Here is an 18,048-nt window from a genome sequence, read left to right on the forward strand (position 1 = left end):
ATGGACTGCAATGACAAAAACACGCCCTATGGTACACAGTAACAAAGTGCAAAATATAGATAAGCCTTGTTTTGATATATGCAACAGCACAAAATACAGTGCAATACAAGATGTGCTCTTTGAGTCCAATTAAATTGACGTCAGAGGACTAATGATTATAGTGCATATAATGTATAATCTAAGCGTGTAATGTCAGAATGGTGCTGTAAAGCATGTGTTATAAAATCCACTATGTGAATAGCATCTTTGAGACAGCTAAAAGAGGTTTACCTTAAATGGCAAATTAAGTTTTTTCTCCAAACATATTGTCTCTACATACTGTATCATCTGACCAAATAAGAAATATCTCAAGGTTAACTAAACTATTCAAGTTTATTTAAAGAAAGGAAATATGTGTTTAGTGAAACTGATAAATGTATTATTTTATGTGGTTATGGAATAATATAACATGTTTGTTTATAGACAACAAAATTGGTTCATCTGTGCTGATGATTTTGGGTGCAATCAGTTTATAAAAAAAAGGTAAAGCCACATTTTGTTTGTTTTTATTTGTAAAAAGACTTTTATTACATTCTTAAATCCATATATTGTCACCATTGTGCAATAACACTTTACTGTGTAAAAACCTCTTGGGCTTTATATCCATAACATATCATAAATTATTTCTTATTAAAATCTATATTGATTTAATAATAATAATCTTAAAATATAGTGAACATATAAACATCATAAACAGAAGGATCATGACAAAAGAGAAACTTTTAGGGAGACATCTTTAAAAATGCTTTTAAAAAAATAGAATTACATCTCTCCAAGACAAAAAGGGCACTAAACTGATGAGAAAAAAACAGTACATATAAGGATAAAAATCAAGAAACAAAAGATCACAACAAAACCAACACAAGATTCAGAGATTATAATCCATCTTTTATATTTATTTTACCATATTTACTTTTTTAAATATCCTATTTCATCTATGACTCAAACTCAAAAAAAGTCTTGTAATAATGATATTAGACAGGGGTAAAATCTTTGATACTTCTGAAATCAAACATTCACAAGAACATGAACTGTACACAGTGATCAAGGTATTTTGGTGCAAGGTGTCCTGCTAGCTAGACTAACTGCAGACACTGCAGGACAGAGAGCCCAGCTATCTCCCTGAGTAACTCTAAACAGAAATGTAAGTGCAGATCTTCAGTACTGCCACCTGGACAGCTTTTAGGCCCACAAAAGCTATAAAGTATGCTGAATCTTTTGAATTCAGCATGTCTAACATTCTAGGACTTGACACACAAAGTATTGCACTTTGTTACAATCTGTAAGTGATCATCTGGCCATGTCAGCGGATAGCTGACCTGTGTAGTGGTTGGCTGTGTATTTGGTACATTATATTCTAAATAACATTATTTGTTGTGCTGCGATGTTAACTGTGCTGGAGTGCTTATGAAAATATTAACTGTAATACATGGCAACAAAGGCCCAACATACTGAGAACAATGGGGAAAGACATTATTGCACAATCCCACCATGTCACTTTTTTACAGACCCAGAAAAGGGTAATACCTCTTCATACTATGTGAGATAATATAATATGTGTATGGTGAACAGCACTGTCCCAGCAGTGCAAAGTAAACCTGGCTGACATATTAAATAGAGCTAGAAATCAACATGTGATTGTCTTAAAATGTTTAAGATAAAAAACAGCAATGTTTTCTCAGACTACAACTATTCTTTACTAGCAGCTTCTTTAGGATACTGGTAGAAAGATACTTTGTTTTTTTTTTACAGAAATCCAATATGCCCCCCTACTTTATCTGGACACACCCTCATGTGTCTCCAGAGACCTTACTTCAGATAGATCTGTATATAAGTAGGGCGTCATGGACCTAAAGGCATGAACTGCTCTCAAATGACAGAAAAGCACTCAGAGAGGATAGGTAGTATAAGTAGATCCAGCATTTCAGTTTGCTTATGTCTTGCGTTCAGTTTTATGAGCATAATAATATATTTTAGGATGGTTTAGTCATCACTGGCCTTCAAATTTCATCACTAATTGTTATATTTTTAAAGAAACTCTGTAGTATGAATGCAGAAGTACTAACTCAGGGGGGTAGCTGATGGCTCTGTCAACCCATTGCTGTGCCATGTTGTGTTTGAAGAGGGTGAGGTAGTAAGGGACTGGGGGAAAAGGAACAGAGGATTTAATTCTCCAATCAGAACACCTAGGCTGGCTGCGACAGCGCAGTCTGCCTGACCCCGAAGCAGTGAGAGTTGGCGCAGACAGTAAATCCCCTTTAACTGATGCCTAAGGAGTTTAAATAACACCAACATCCACCTGTCCACTTTCTGTTCATTGCCTCTCATCCAACCATGTAGGTGGCAATGTGATAACTGTCACATTTCAACATCAAACTCTCAGTTCATTTTTTGTCTTTACTCCCAAAGTCTTTTGAACCTGCTGGTTGAGATGCTGCTGGATGGCTTGGGCGATGGCACTCTTCTGTGGAGGGGGCTGAGGTGCGATAGTTCCAGATGCTCCTCCATGAGAGCACATAACCCCAAAGTGGTCGGCTGCCCAGCACCTTGTTCATACAGCTTATCTACAGTAGGAGGTTGTATCTAGCATTTCTGACTGGTTTAACACAAGTTTCACAGATGGCAGTCTGCGTGTGAACCCGTAAAATCTTGTGCCAAGAGTTCATTTTGGATTCTAATAAGGACTCATAAGTGCTAATTATGAACTAGATTTTCTGTTCAGCAACAGCAATCTTTCCATCCCAGAACCTCAAAGTAGTAGGCAGTATCTGTTCGAGAGACCTAAGCACAAGCGCATTACCCTCCTCCTCACTCACTGCTCTTATCTTACATGATTTTAGAGGTGTTATTATATATATATGAAAAAGAAACATCATCAAATACTTTCACAATACCTCTGTGATTCTCTCACTCTCTAAGTGGCATTTGCAAAGGGAAAAGGTATTAGGACTGAGGTCATTGATTGTATAAAAACAAAATAAAGTGTCTGAGGGTGTGCTAGTAAAAATACCTACAAAGATCAGAATAAGTGCTGTAATGTTTTGTGCTCTGTGTGTAAGAGTTTGTAAGTGCATGGTGGCAGACACTCTGAGTGTTTGCCCATGATTCACACAGTTTTAAAAAATGCTGTCTGTTTGTGAGTTTGATCATGGTCCCTTTAAACAGTTTGTTCATACGTTACAAAACTGCAAAATATGGGCGCTACCAAAAATATTGAATGAAACAATAAACTGTTACTAGACTGACAACTGAAACAGGTATCATTACTGCAAATCTCCACAAAGTGGCTGAGGATTTTAAGTATGTACATTCTAGGGCTGTGCTGAACGATTAATGGAGGAAGGGGTACATTCAACAATAGCTTACAGGAACTGTGAGAACGGTGAAAGTCAAATTTATATTAGAAAGGAATTCAGCATGATGAGAGGTTTAAGGTCTCCTCATAGAAAAATATTTTTGAGAATACAAATCATGTAGGCTACTCGTTCATAATTTCTTTAACTCCGTAAAAAAAAGAGGTAACATGCACTGAGTACCCAGCAGCAGTTCCTGTGGTGTTACGTTGAAGGTGAGAGGAGTGTGTCCTAAAGTGTAGCGTGTAGGATTGTCTTTGAGCTGCTGGTTGGTTTTGCCTCAGCTGGTTGCCACATTTTTATCTCCCCCTCCCTACACCTCAGTGTCTCTATTTGAATCATGCTGTTTAACTAAATGGTGTTAGCCCTCTGTGGAGTCTGGGAAGGTGATTTCACTGCCAAAAACCTCCCTATACAGAGGAGGAAAGGTATACGCTGTCTCGGGATGAACCAGACAGAAAAACTCCAGTTTGTCGATGTGAAGGTTGCAAATGGACTTCATTATGGGAAGCTTAGACACCATCTAGAGGGGAAATACAGAAGAGCAGGAAAAGTTAAAAGAAGAAATAAATACCACTTAAACATCTTATTAATATAGTAGTTGAACAAAGCATCAGGTCAGTACCCAACACCAACTGGGTACAGTGATGCAGCAGGCTTTGTACCTTAGCTAGTTTCTCTTCTGATGCTCCCTCTTTTTGTAGGCAGTGCTGCAGAGCCATGTAGACTTTCTCCTGCAACTTCTGTATCTTCTGAACATCTGTCAGCCAGGGTCGGTCTGAGGGAAATTATAATGACAAGATGTTGTCATTAGTGTTGTCAGGTTGCCAGTTTGAAACTGCATCTGGTTTACAATGTGCAAACATATAAAAGAAGAATACAAAATGCACTGAGCATTAGATGCATTGTGTTGTATACCTTATTAACTATGATTGCTTCTACTACTACTACTACATAACTGCTGACCATTTTTCAAAGCATATTGTAACTTTTTAGATTAATTTCCTAAAAAGGCAGCCATTGGCTTCACAACACAATACACATCTGTTTGCAGAGACATGAGATAAGAGTTCTATCACAATGCCTTTTTCAAATGTCAAAGTTATATTAACATTGCATAGTAATGCATTGTCAGCAGGGACCATTTTCAAACCCCTTGTTGTTGGAGTTTCTGTGACTTTTCAACATCCACGATTTAACAGTTGGCTGCCAATTTCCTTAAGTGCTTAAAAATCGGTGACAGCAATATCAGCAAACAAATCTCTTCTCCTTTACTTGTAGTATCTCTGGATAGGATGAGTGAAATGTATGAAATACTGTACAGTGGCCTCTACGGGTTTATTTCCCCAATTTAGTATGGGTGTAAATACTGCAGTGAGCAGGTATGTAGCCCTTTGCAAATATGATACAGAAATATACGTACAAGTCTCCCTGGTAAAGACAAAAATCCATGTAGTTAAAGAAATCTCACCTGGTGAGAGCAGCACAGCAGCACTGAAGAGAGCCATCTCTTCCACAGACATCTGTATACGGCTCAGGTTTTTAGCTAAGTCAAACACTGCATTCACAAGGTCGTCACAGCCTAGGGGGAAGGAGAAGGAAAAAAAAGAAAGAACATCGAAACAGAAACTACTGACTGTGATGATTTTGACACAGATAAAATAGATAAAAAAAATTGACCTAAAATCCCCTGCGCCTACTTTCATCAAGTGTATGTTTTTCCCATGAGAGAGAGAGAGAGAGAGAGAGAGAGAGAGTGTGATGTGTTGACTTACCAAGAGCTTTGAAAAGCTGAGCAGTGGCAAATTTTCCATCAAAGAGCAATGTATTATTGATAGGGTTATAGGCCAGACACATACGGATCAGAAGAACATCCATACAGCCTGTGGACACACAAAAAATAGAAAAAGGCTTAGTAACATATACATCTAAATAGATGCTGTGCTGAACAAGTTGGAATAGAGGTAAAATAGTCTGCACACTTTCAAATCTTTGTAAATTATCTAATTAGGTTATGTTCAGTGTATTTGGGAATTGGCTGTAATTTTTCATCTTACATACACAAATTCTCTAAGGATAAAATGAAGAACAGTAAAATATAACCTAACATTATATCCCTTTACATAGTCTACTAAGGTTTTTGTTTTGTTGTGGATAACGCAGGCATAGACAAAAATATGCCGAATTGAATCAAAAAGAATACCCTGAACAAAAAGGAAACATACTCCTCTGACTTCTTTCAATATTCAGCACATGGAAAATAAGTGACATTATCACTGACATGATCTATAATTTGTACTGCTGCAGGTTGTAAGAAGAAGGCCTCCTATTTCTAAAACAGAAATTAGTTAAATCTGCCCTGTCTCAAGTATATAAAGTAAAACATTCATAAATAACAAGGTCATTTTATATAATTTACTGGGAAAACTTTGAATGACAGAGGAATTGTCACCTGTACAACTAAGGATGTGATTAATGTAATGTGGTAGACAATGACAATGCACAAGTCATTAGCCCCTAAAAGCCTGTTGAAGGTGGGAATGTTGCAGTCATTCCGCCTTGCCGCTCTGTATAAAACGTACAAACACAATGGGGGGGCATTGTTGTTCTGCCGTTTAGCCGGCAGCAGAGGTAGTAACAGAGCCGAATCGACATCTGTGTAAATGGGGGAGCCTGCAGGACGGCACACACACTAGACGCCGACGCTGTTTTGTTACACGTCATGCCTCTTTTGCGTTGTTTAAGCAGCCATAATGACGGGTCTTCTTCACGGCAGTATTAGGGCATCTCTGTTTAAAAAGGGCTACTGCCGGTTCATACCTGACATAGAAAATGTTTGTGTATATGCATCTTGACTGTTTTTAATCAAGCACCTTGTATATGATTACTGTTGATTACTTGGTGTTGTGGATTTGACACGTTAATAGTGATGATACTTACAGGAATGTGTTTCTGTTTGATTGTGTTGGTAACTTCTAATTAGTCTACATTCACAAACCTGTAATCTTTCTCCACCATTGTTGGTCAGGTTTGGCAGATCATGTATGGGTGTGGAAACTTTTCACATTTTCAAGATTTCTGATTGATGCCTCTAATTAGACTAATTAAATGGCTTCTGAGAAAACCTTTCTGTGCGTACTCTTGTTTCTTTCATCTTCATAAAATGAGGAAAGAAAATACCTTGGCTGCCACTCGAAGCCATCAATCTACTTTTTTTGACTGATTTATTGTTTATGTTTTCACTGAAAACCATACATCATTTTCAAATATCCAATACAGGAGGAAATAGATCACACAAAGGCCTCTGTGATTTATAAGTTGAGGCACTTTTCAGTATGAAGACCAGAGAAGGCAGCGTAGAGAAAACAGCATGATTAAAACAAGGCCAGCCATTTTTCAGAAGAAGAACAACCATGAACCTTGTCACGTCCCTCTGCTTGCATGTGATATTGTACTGTGAAGTCAGCTACCACTTGAGGGTAATATATTGTTCATGTGATAACAGTGGCTAAACACAATGTGTAGAACTCATTTTAGACTGCAGGGCGTGTGTATACTGGTGTCATGTACTGACTGACCTGCTTTGAGGAGGATAATCTGATCGTTCTGACAGAGGTCCATGAAGCCAGAGATGTGCTTGGCAAACTCTACCACATACTGGATTGCATTGGTGATGTGAATGGCACATTGTTGCCACATCACCTCAGCTGACTGAAAGAGAAAGCAAGAAACAGAGAGGCTTTTATGAGAATTGCAATACCTGGGAGGCATCATTGAGTCTGTGCTTATTTAGACATCAAGGATTGTCTGATTGTGTGATTTTCCCCAAAGATGTCCTGACCTATAGTTAGATCATATCTGCTGCATCTCCCTTAAAGGTATGGCCTACAACCTTGACTAGTGAGACAAAAAGACCTGTAGGAAATGTGTGATAAAAATGTTTGGATTTACGAACATTTAAGTAAGAATGAATTATGGTGATAAGAAGCGAGCACTTCTGTTTGTTTTAGGAAACAAGTTTTACTGTTGATTTTTGTGCAAGGTTAAAACTGAAAACATTCCACTGTCAACCTTGTACAAGAGAACAACACAGCATGATGAGCCAAACTGTAATGATATGAAAAAAAATTTTATGTGTCACTTCTACAGTAATTTTTTCATTTATTTATTTATTTCATCTAGGTAGATGGTGGAGATTTTCAACAGATTCTATGGATCCTTAATAAACTCCATATTTGAAATGTGTATAAATGAGGTTCTACTGTCATATGCTTGTGTGACATATACCTTGGTCTGGTATGAGCGTGTCTCTTCTGGGTTATACAAGGTCCACGCCATTCTCTTCAGCTCCTCTGTGCTGTACTGGCTTGTCTCAATATGGGACTTCACCACACTCTGAGTTATACACTCTGAACAGAGGGAAGGTTTTGTTTTATTTTTCCTTCTTTACAGTTTACAATGAGATAAATTTTTAGGATAGATTTAAGGTTCAAACACACAACAGCAGTAGCCATTATACAGTAGCTAGGCATTACAGGATTTATACTGACCTATTTCAAGCAGGGAGCAGCCCTCGGGCAGCGGGTTGAGGATAGCATGTGAGAAGAGTCCAGAGTCGTGCAACAGCTGGTACTCATGCTTGATGCTGTGGTTGACATCTACAAAGTCCAAGTTGGTCTGTTCTGGTGAACTCTGAGAGGATGAGCTGCTGCCTGCACTGCCGCCCAGCATGTCCAGGTTACAGTAGTCTCCACCTACATCCTCTGGGGTAAGCGGCAGGTTGAAAAGCAGGCTTTCAGGCAGCGTGGTAATGTCGTCCAGATCGCTGAGCGCGGCACTGGAGCCTCTTCTGTAGGTGCGGCCATGGTCGGCCATGTCACTATTCTCCTCGCGGGCACCAAGGCCCGCACACTCCTGAGACTGCTGGTGCTTCTGGACCTCTGCATACAGGCTGTCTCGCTGCTTTTTGGACATTCGACCAAACTTAACCGCTGCAACAGGAGGATGTAAAGACAAAAATTAAACAATGAAGACGGTATGATCGAGGTCAAACAAGGATTACACGACTCATTTAATGTGATGAGCAAAAAGTGGGAGGTGGAAACTGAGTTAATTAAATATAGATCGAGTAGTTGAACTCACCATCACGGCTCATGCCCAGAGCGAGACACTTCTGCAACCTGCAGTGCTGACAGCGGTTACGGTTGGTCCGGTCAATAAGACAGTTCCTCTGTCGTGAGCAGGAGTACATAGCATTGTTCTGCTGGCTGCGTCGAAAGAAACCCTACAGACAAAGAGATGCACACACAAAATGTAAATCAGTGGTAAACAATGTGAGCATCTAAATGCTTATTGGGTGTTATAGATCATAAACAAAATGCTTTGATATTAGACTGAGTAGACTGGTGATAACACCACCTTAGTTTTTACCTACTTTTACCACTGTAACTAACAACTGATGGATGGATGATAGCTCACCTTGCAGCCTTCACAGGTGATGACACCATAGTGGATCCCTGATGATTTGTCCCCACAGATTTTACAGGGAATCACCTCTATTTGAGCTGGAGAGAGAGATGAATGAAGAAAACATCAGTGAAATAGTAAAAAACATTTTAACAGATACAGATTAATTAGGCACCTTAAACAATATAGATTATTTATGTAGGTAGTTACCTAGCAACAAATAAATACATGAATTCATTAAGAAAGAATATGATTAAATACTAAATTGCTATCATTGCATAATGACATAACACTATGTATTTCTTTCATTTGGCATCCTGATCTAGATCTGAACGGATTAGCCAATAATCGATTAGTCAATCAACAGAAAATTAATCAGCGACTATTTTGATAATCAGTTAATTATTTGAGTCATTTTTCAAGCAATTTTGCGTCTCCTGTGTACGACTTTACTGCTTTTCTCTGTTTGTCATCAAGTCACCTTGGGCTCTGGGAGACTGTTATGGACATTTTTCAGTATTTTCAGACATTTTATAGACAAGACAACTAATCGATTAATCGAGAAAATCCTTGGCAGATTAATCCATAAATAAAGATAATTTATGCAGTCCTATGATGATCCACAGCATGTGAGGAGATGCTATCCATTTCAATTGCTACATAATTGCCACCTACATAAACCTATATAGAAAACCCAGCCCACAGGTATGTAACAAGTAAATATATGGCCACTGTGCAGTAGCATTACGATAGAGAAGTGTTTTTTTGTGCCAGTTACAGGAACATTCAACATTTTCTTTTCTTTTCTTTTTAGGCCTATCATGCTGACTGCAGATATTGTTAATAAAGCACCTCAGTCATATCAAATGATGTGGGCAGCCTATAATAAATCAATATTTACTTAACTTTTAACCCTGATTTTTCACTCAAACTGGACTCAAACAAGGCAACCACCACCTTGCATGTGGTATTTCCTGGTGCAGATAGACTCACTTGAATTTTCTCTCAATAAATTCAGGTTATTCCATGACAGTCAAATGTTATCTGTGCATTACAGGGTTTGAAATTTAGCTAATGATGATGACATACATTTGTGATAATGTTACAGGATTGTGTGGATCCTGTGCTTGACAAAGCAAACTGTGTATACATTATACACCTTGTGTTCATTGTGGAAGCCTGAGCCTTCTTACCCAGGAACAGCCTGTTCTTTTCATTATGTTGTTTATCTAAGTAGCTGGGCCTCCTCAAGCCCAGAATAGCAGGTCAATTGCATTAGCTGAGGCCTAGGGTTATAAAGTTTCACGGCTCTCTCTCTCTTTCTCTCTGTCGCTCCTTCTCCAGGATGAACTAAATGTTAGCAGGTTAACAAAGGCATACTGCCGTGCTGAACCCTTCAAGGCCTACAGTTGTAACCCACAAAACAACTGCAACTGACTGTTACTGTGTAGACTGTGTGAAAGATTTCATTAGGCTCGGGCTGCAGGGTGTGCCAAACAATCCCTAAACCACTTTTGTTGGGTCACACAGGGTATTAGGTAACCTGTAAATCGCAGCGACCGCTTTAACAGGCCATCACAGCTCTTCAGAAAATTGCAGTTTTCTAAAGGCTCTTTTATAAACTACTCACAACCAACCAATCACATGAGTCTGTTTGGGGACAGATGTGCGTCACACAGGCAAAGCTAAAGGTTCAAGGCTGACATTGCCTTGAATATTCCTTCAACATTTTCCTTTCACAAAGACTTTCTATGCAGTGCAGATGACATATTTGAGTGTTTCGGTTGGGTAGAATTCCTATTGACCAACGCAACGCAACTGAAGGATATAAATAAATAAAGGGCAATGGAAAAAAAAATCCCTTTCTCCATTGCTCCCTTCATTGCTCCCCCTCCAGAGCCTCAACCCCGCCCTTCAGCCTGTTATATAACTGCCGTCTGGCCGCATTCCATGAACACACTCATTCAAAGGTGGTTGTCTTGGCAACGGTGTGACGATCCTCACTCACCCCCCCTGTGCTCCTATTGGCTGCTGAGCGAGCAGCTTTGTCTACGACTCGCCGCCTCACCTGTCAGTCAGCTGAGCAGCACCCTCAGGCCCAGAGAGCAGGAGCTGCTCCACTGACACAGTTTCTCATTCCGCAAAGGGGGAGGCGCTTGTGGCGGCAGCCTCACAAGGAGCACAACCTGGTTTATTGCATGTTCTAAGGTGGAACCAAATCTGACTTACGCAAAGGGAGGGTGGAGGGTGGAGCCCTCCTTTTTGTTTGGAAGGAAAACAATGTAAGGTTTGAGTACTGAAAGATGGATGACCAGTTGAAATTGCCCCACTGAAGATTTTACAACTTGCACATCTGGAAATACTTCCAAAAACATCTAGTACAGTAAGCTGCAGCTGGGGGAACAGACGTAGCTAATAGCAGCTCTCAACTTGTTGCAGCATGTTAAGTATTTGAGTGAAATTTCAGCTGTGTTTGAGCTACACCATTAATCTATTTTTACTCTGGTGCAGTTGGCTGCCCAGAGATTCCTTCTGCTGTCCTGGTCTATTGGCAAATAAATGTTGCACAAATCACAACACAGCATACAAATGTACAGTGTTGAGTGTAAATAACAGCAGTTATTAGAGTGGTGCCTGATAGCTAAAACAGTCTACTCTGCGAACATTGATTTTTTTTTGGTATGGTGCGTTGCAGCATGGGCCTGAACAACAGTTTCTTTATTCTCATCATTATTTAGAGCATTTCCATGAATCTTTGTTCTAAGACAAAATGTCCTTACACAAACAAGAAAAACACTAATTCTGTGTGTTTAAATGCTACTAGCGTCTGTTAAAAGCTACATGTTTAAATACAATACTCTCTATATTGTTGACAGAATGTAATCATAGTTGGAAATGTTGACTTATATAACTTAACTTGGCTAGGTGAATACTAGCTTTGAAGCTTAAATGGAGCTTACTATATATAATTATAATTATATATAATAATATACAATTATCCAGTATATATGTAAATAACAAAACAGTAATTCAATGCACCTCATTGAAGCTTTGATGTGCAGTACCTATGCCAAAGTGTTGAAAAACCCATCATATCATAATTTGTATTACATTTTTTTCAGAACCTCATTGCAGAGAAGCATCTTTTTACATAGGAAGCAACACGAAGATACTTTAAAGTCCAACATGTGGTGATTTAAAAGTAATTTCTATGTCAGTCAGTGCGTCAATGAGTCAGTCTCCATTGGTCAGCACTTTTCTTCAGCAGTGCTGTAAACCCTCTGCTAGGGAGACATTGCTCTCTCCTCCCAGCTAATCAAACAGAGTCCAAGGTCCTATTTAACTTGCACTTTACGTTTACCTACATTCTAAGGGGCTTCTGGGGCCTCTATGGGAGGAATGGAATATATGGTGTATTGTGCAACATACTATAAAGTTACCAACAGAAAGGCTTTTCACAAGTTGGCAGTCAAAAATATCCAGTATTGTCATTCTCTTTTTTTACAGTACATATTCAATTCAGGGCCTCAACTACCACGTGTTTTCTATACAACTACTGTATGTGAACAGTAATGACTGCTTTTCTCTTCCTCTCCTCCCACTGACCTACCTAGAGAACGCAGATAGTACAATATGGCCTGACACTAACCCCAAACTCTCTAAAAATGCACTGCAGGTTTAGGTAATTACTCAGCAGATGCAATAGCAGTAGAATGAGGGTTCCAGGTCCATCTCAGAGCCCTGCATAATGCGTTGCTTTTAACTGTAGTAGAGTGCCACTGAATAGGAACAGTGTTTTACAGAATTGTGTATTATAAGAAATGTTTCAGCCAAAAACAGGAAGAAGAGGTCTGCAGTAAAAAACTGGGACATTTACACTAGCTATAACTGGAAGACAGCATATCATATATGTCATATATATTACGTACAAAGTGACAAATAAGAGAAACACATCGCTACAGAAAATATAAATTTGTAAGATGTAAATTGGGTGACTTGACAGAAAACTATACCTTGCAAACAATTTTCTCATCTCATGAATAAGGTTTACTATTCTATATACCTCCACCTTTCTGCACTTTTCTTATAATAAACATTCACACGCTGAACGACAATGCTACGCCTGCCAAGAAACCAGGCTGCACACTCTGCACCTCTGTAATCCCTCACCATTGATCAGAAGAGATAAAGTGCATACACTTGATCGTGCTATTTATGCAGCTCCAAGCCCAAACCCAAGTGGGCCTCTGCAACACAAGCAAAACCAGACTGAGGAATTCAATTCACAGCATGTAATTTTGCATGCAGCTCCAAACCGCAGGAACAAATTTAGGACTACACTTCAGCAATCACAGTCGCCTTGAATTAAAATCTCTTTACGTCCGTTCAGATGTCACTTATCCTTATGCGTACTTGAAAAATAGATATGGCCTATCAAAATGACTTTGCCTTAAGATACTACAAAGCCAAAAGAAAAATATTATTTGTATGTAATCATTGTTACAGCATTGTGCTGCAAAATAAATTGTGTCCCTAATAGTCAAAATAGGCAAAAAGGCACAGATCCATTTTGACATTTTGCTTGCATACTAACATGCAGGCTGGGTAGAGAGTTAAAGCTTGAGATAAGGGGAAGGGGATCTTAGTGTGCAGTGGTCAGAGAGAAAGGGCACCTTGACACATACTGTAGCTCCCTGTGAACTTCCCCAAGGCTGCACACTCAACAGATAGTGGCTTTGCGCCTGAGCTCAGCACAGCAGTGGCCTTGGAGACCAGAGAGCGGCCTTTCCTCTTTACTGCTACCGTACCTTTGATCCTGGACTAACTGACCTCCAACAGTCTTATAAGGCTTCAGCTCTGCACACCATTAGTGCGCTGAGGCATAAACTCTAAGAGTGCTTTATTGAAGTTTGTTTATTTGATCTTACCTGCCTAACCTGTTGTGCAACAGGTACAAGAATAACTCCTAGATTAAAAAGTATGACTCAGGTTGACAAGCCTAGCTTGACTGGAGTGACACACACTCTAGTTGATGTAAGTAACATTATCTGACTGTCTGAGGAAACAGAGCCTAACTGAACCATGCTGTGCTTCATGGTTACATGTGGGCTTGCTATGCTCACATCCTGCTTGTCACAGCGGTGCATGGCTTTGGCATCACAACAGCACAAAACACATAATTTTTAATTGTTAAATCTACTATAAGTAAAAAAATATATAAACATATTTTTTTAATATTACATAAATAGCCTAAAATCTTTGTCACAGAACTTCACATAAAAGTAATGCTTTTTTGTATGAAAAAGTAATAAAAGGCAGCATGCTCTTGCAAGGTGCATTCAAATTAGGTTCTTCCAGTGCAGCTCATATCTACAATATTTTAAAGAGGAGCATTCTGCCCTGACAACTGATTTACAATTTATCAACAATGTCTCATTAGTAACGACTACAGACCATGCCCCTCCACCTCGGGGCGCACTCACACACACACACACACGCACACACTTGCTGTAATCCTCAATGACATAACTAGGTCAGTGGAGCACCTCCTCTCTTTTTCTCTCTTCCCCCTCTTCACACTGGCCGCCATACTGCTGAGGCTGAAAACAAAAACACGCTGGCTGATGAACTAACTGATGTCGTAACAGTAAAACACACCATCAGTGCTTTTAGGCACATTAAAACATCATGCGCATTAAAGAATAGCCTAAAACAAAAATGTCAACAGTAAAATTGTAAAACGAATGGTTGGATCATATAGGCTAAAAGTAATACCAAAATATAATAAAATACAGCTAATAGAAAATGGAGGAAAATCCAAGAAAAATGGACTATTTATTTATCGTACACAATCCCTGCCAACAGATTTTCGTGCGGGTTGACAGCCTCTGAATCACTCCGCTCACCCCCACCCTGCCCTCTCTCTTACATAACTGGAGTCGCTCACCGGTGAATAAAGTAACCACAGCTAGACTAAACACCGGCTAAACTTAATAAGTGCACAAACCCTTACAATTTATACAAATAGACTAAACACACTCATGGCTTGACCTTTGCGTATAGAAATGTTTATATGCTATAATTAAAATCATCCACTTTTAAACATCCTAACATGTGCCTATTAAGCTGACACATTGTGTAAACAACTCTCATTGTCCCTAAGGTGATCATTTTACATAAACTAGAAATAGGTTTTTATTTCTCTCCGTGATACAGCCTGGTGTTTATTCCAGTGCGCGCCTGCATCCTACGCACTTCGGACTCTGTCTCAAAGCGGTGCCTTCGACACTCTAAACGCAACTCAGAAGTTATTTGCAAACACCAGACGTGTCCGGCTGTCAAAAATAAGTTCTAACAAATGAAATAATTTCCACAAACTACTCACCTCTCATATCGGCGGTGAAGTCCAGCCAACTCTTCAAGTCATTCAACTCCAAGTGAAAATGAAGCCAAGAAACACTGAGAGCGACGCGCACTTATTTGCTCCAAACCGGAGCAGCTGAAAGCTGTCACAACAGCAAATCCTCATATGGATTTTCTACCTGTTCTTCGTACGCGCCGACCTTAAAAACATATAAAAGCAACGTTGCGTTTCAGTTATTTACTTTCTGTCAGCTCCGCGCAGTCTCAGAAGTGTTGTTGTGATAAAACGTCTATAAAACAATAAAGCAGCGGCTCTCCGTCTCTCCGCTCTGTCTTGCTCTGCGGCTCGCACTAACCTAGTTTCGGCGCGTGGACTACACATGATCCTCACCCAGCGGTCCGCCCGCCTCGTGCCCCGTGAGCTGACGCGCGCGCGTCACTCTCCGCGCGCTTGGAGGGTCTCGCGTGCGTGGGAAAGTGTGGCAGTGTGTCAGTTCAGACCGACTGTTAACCAGCGTGGGAACTATTTAACAACAAGCCCACAGTTTTATTTCCTGGCAGATTCCTTCCCTTTAAAAATCAGCAGCAATATTTTATTTTTCTTCCCCACGGTTCCTCAATGAAAAAGAACTATGGTACATGTTATATTAGCTTACAAGGAAGAGCTCCCCATGAAAACCCTCAATCTATAGACTATAAATGATTGGATTGGAGATTTATAAACAGACTTAAAGGGTGTTTTTGCATGTTTTCATACACTATAAACCACACACAAATCAATAACAGAGACCAGCTCACAGCTTAAATCAAGCTTTCTTTTGTTTTCTGTTAGTTATGGTATCACTAAGTTGTGATAATGCAAGTGAAAGTACAAGAGCCTAACTTTGGCAAAAATTGCAAGATCTGAACCTGGTGTTTGCTGTGATATATTTGAGGATGTATTCCAGATTACATAAAATTCCAGTTTTTGAAAAGTTTTTTTGTTACATACTGAAATGAATGGCAACCTGTGGCTACATAGAAGGTATGAAACATGCATTTGACAATAGAAAAAACTATATGGTAGCCTATAATTTTATAAAATGGCCAGGGAAAGTATAATCGTATAATGGACTTTCAAAGACTTTCACTGGAATGATCCTTTATGGTAAAATGTGTATTTTACAGTGTTATAGTACCACTTTTTCACTTTTAGTTGCATGGATACAATATACACTACTGTTGATTATTTTCTTAAGGAGCACAGATAATGAATGTCCTAATATTTTCCTAATGTCTCCCATATGGTGGTTATAGTGTTTCCATAGCTTGAACTAAAAAAAACACATTTCTGTCATTTTCAACAGAAAATATGAAGCATGAACAATTTTGGTTGTTAGGGTAGGCCTGGTGCTGCAGTGCATTAGACAAACATGAAGTAAGACTTAGAAACATCCATTCAACAATGGATCAAAGTTACTCTACAAATAGGGATTCTACATATGAAATAATATAGGCTAAATCTGCTGTGGTACTTGTTTTTTGTGAATTAAATATCTATTGAAAGAGAAACTAGTGTGTCCTCAGTTTTCCTAGATGCAACATTGCAACAACTCTGCATTATATCACTGGATTAACAAACACTAATCTTGGTAAAGGAATTATGTGTGTGAACACAGGTTGTTGTGCTGTGTTTTGTTTTGTTGTTTTCCATTTCCTGAAATGTTGAAATCATTTAACCCATAAGTCTATTAGGATAAATTAAATTTGATGACAATCAACCACAATGTTCAGCCTATCTATCTTTTGTTTATTACAGTACACCTTGTACATTTTCATTCCTTTGAAATATGGAGGTGCATAATAGAAAGAGAGCAGGCACACCCTCTGACTCTGCCACAGAATAGCCAATGACACAAACCAAAACCATTATTTACAGTGCCGATGAACATGATTGATTTACAAGCGTGGGTAAGATGACAAGTGTATCATGTAACTTAGGCTCAGTTATGAAATGAGGGAGAGATTATGGAAAGTAGGTTAGTGGAGCAACACAGAGCTTTCACACCCCTCCCTCTCTCATCTTTCTGGTGTGCATGCGTGGTTAGTCTCCCCTCATCTTTCTGTCTTTTTCCACCCTGAATGCTTTTGTCCTGAATCATGTCTAAATCAAAGCTCATACATTTACATACCCAGCACTACCTACAGTATGTATGCTTTCTGTTCTTATCTCTCTCTATTGTTCCTCCATACTCACATGCTTGTGTACATATAGTCTTTTATCTATACTTTTCTATAGGTCTTTCCTCTCCTGCAATTGCTCAAATCTAAAAAAGAAAAAACAATGGAACATAAATGCAAAGCAATTGAATGCACAGTTTAAAAATACAATGCTGAGAAAAGTAAAACTGTTTTGCTTTATTATATTCTCTGTAAACTTGCTCTTCCTCCCATTTAGGTGGTCTTGTCAGTCTGATGGTTTCCTTCCTGATCCTCATCTGCTGCCTTTCTCGGGTTATATTATGTCTCTCAGCGTGTCCCTCTGTCGCTATGAAGCAGCCACACATCCATCCGGTGTTCGCCTGCAACGTCACTGACCTCCTGACCCTGAATCTTATGTAACCATGGCAATACCCAAATTAGAACATGGAGCATGGAAAGAAGGAGGCGCTTCGAGCTTCACATACGGGCATGCAGCTTCCAACCAGCTTTCCAGATTAAGGCAGATGGAATGAACGCGCCTGTCGCTGTGTGTGTATAAGAAAGAGATAGAAACTAAAGGAGAAATCCAACACCTCCTCTAAAACAGAGGTGGAGGTGGTGGTGGTGATGATCACACATTTGGAAG

General features: G+C 39.3%; 1 protein-coding gene across 1 annotated transcript; it reads right to left on the bottom strand.

Annotated features, from left to right (window-relative positions):
• Nucleotides 1-529: 529 nt before the first annotated feature.
• On the bottom strand, nucleotides 530-15,620 carry rorca (RAR-related orphan receptor C a). Its single transcript, XM_044199069.1, has 10 exons — nucleotides 15,244-15,620; nucleotides 8,871-8,956; nucleotides 8,535-8,676; nucleotides 7,943-8,383; nucleotides 7,680-7,801; nucleotides 6,971-7,103; nucleotides 5,168-5,275; nucleotides 4,864-4,974; nucleotides 4,058-4,170; nucleotides 530-3,915 (listed from the first exon to the last, which is right to left on the bottom strand). Exons 1-10 carry the CDS (start codon nucleotides 15,248-15,250, stop codon nucleotides 3,754-3,756), a joined length of 1,425 nt encoding a protein of 474 aa, XP_044055004.1. The 5' UTR covers nucleotides 15,251-15,620; the 3' UTR covers nucleotides 530-3,753.
• Nucleotides 15,621-18,048: the final 2,428 nt, after the last annotated feature.

The sequence above is a fragment of the Siniperca chuatsi genome, linkage group LG6, assembly GCF_020085105.1.
Source record: "Siniperca chuatsi isolate FFG_IHB_CAS linkage group LG6, ASM2008510v1, whole genome shotgun sequence".
NCBI lineage: Eukaryota > Metazoa > Chordata > Actinopteri > Centrarchiformes > Sinipercidae > Siniperca > Siniperca chuatsi.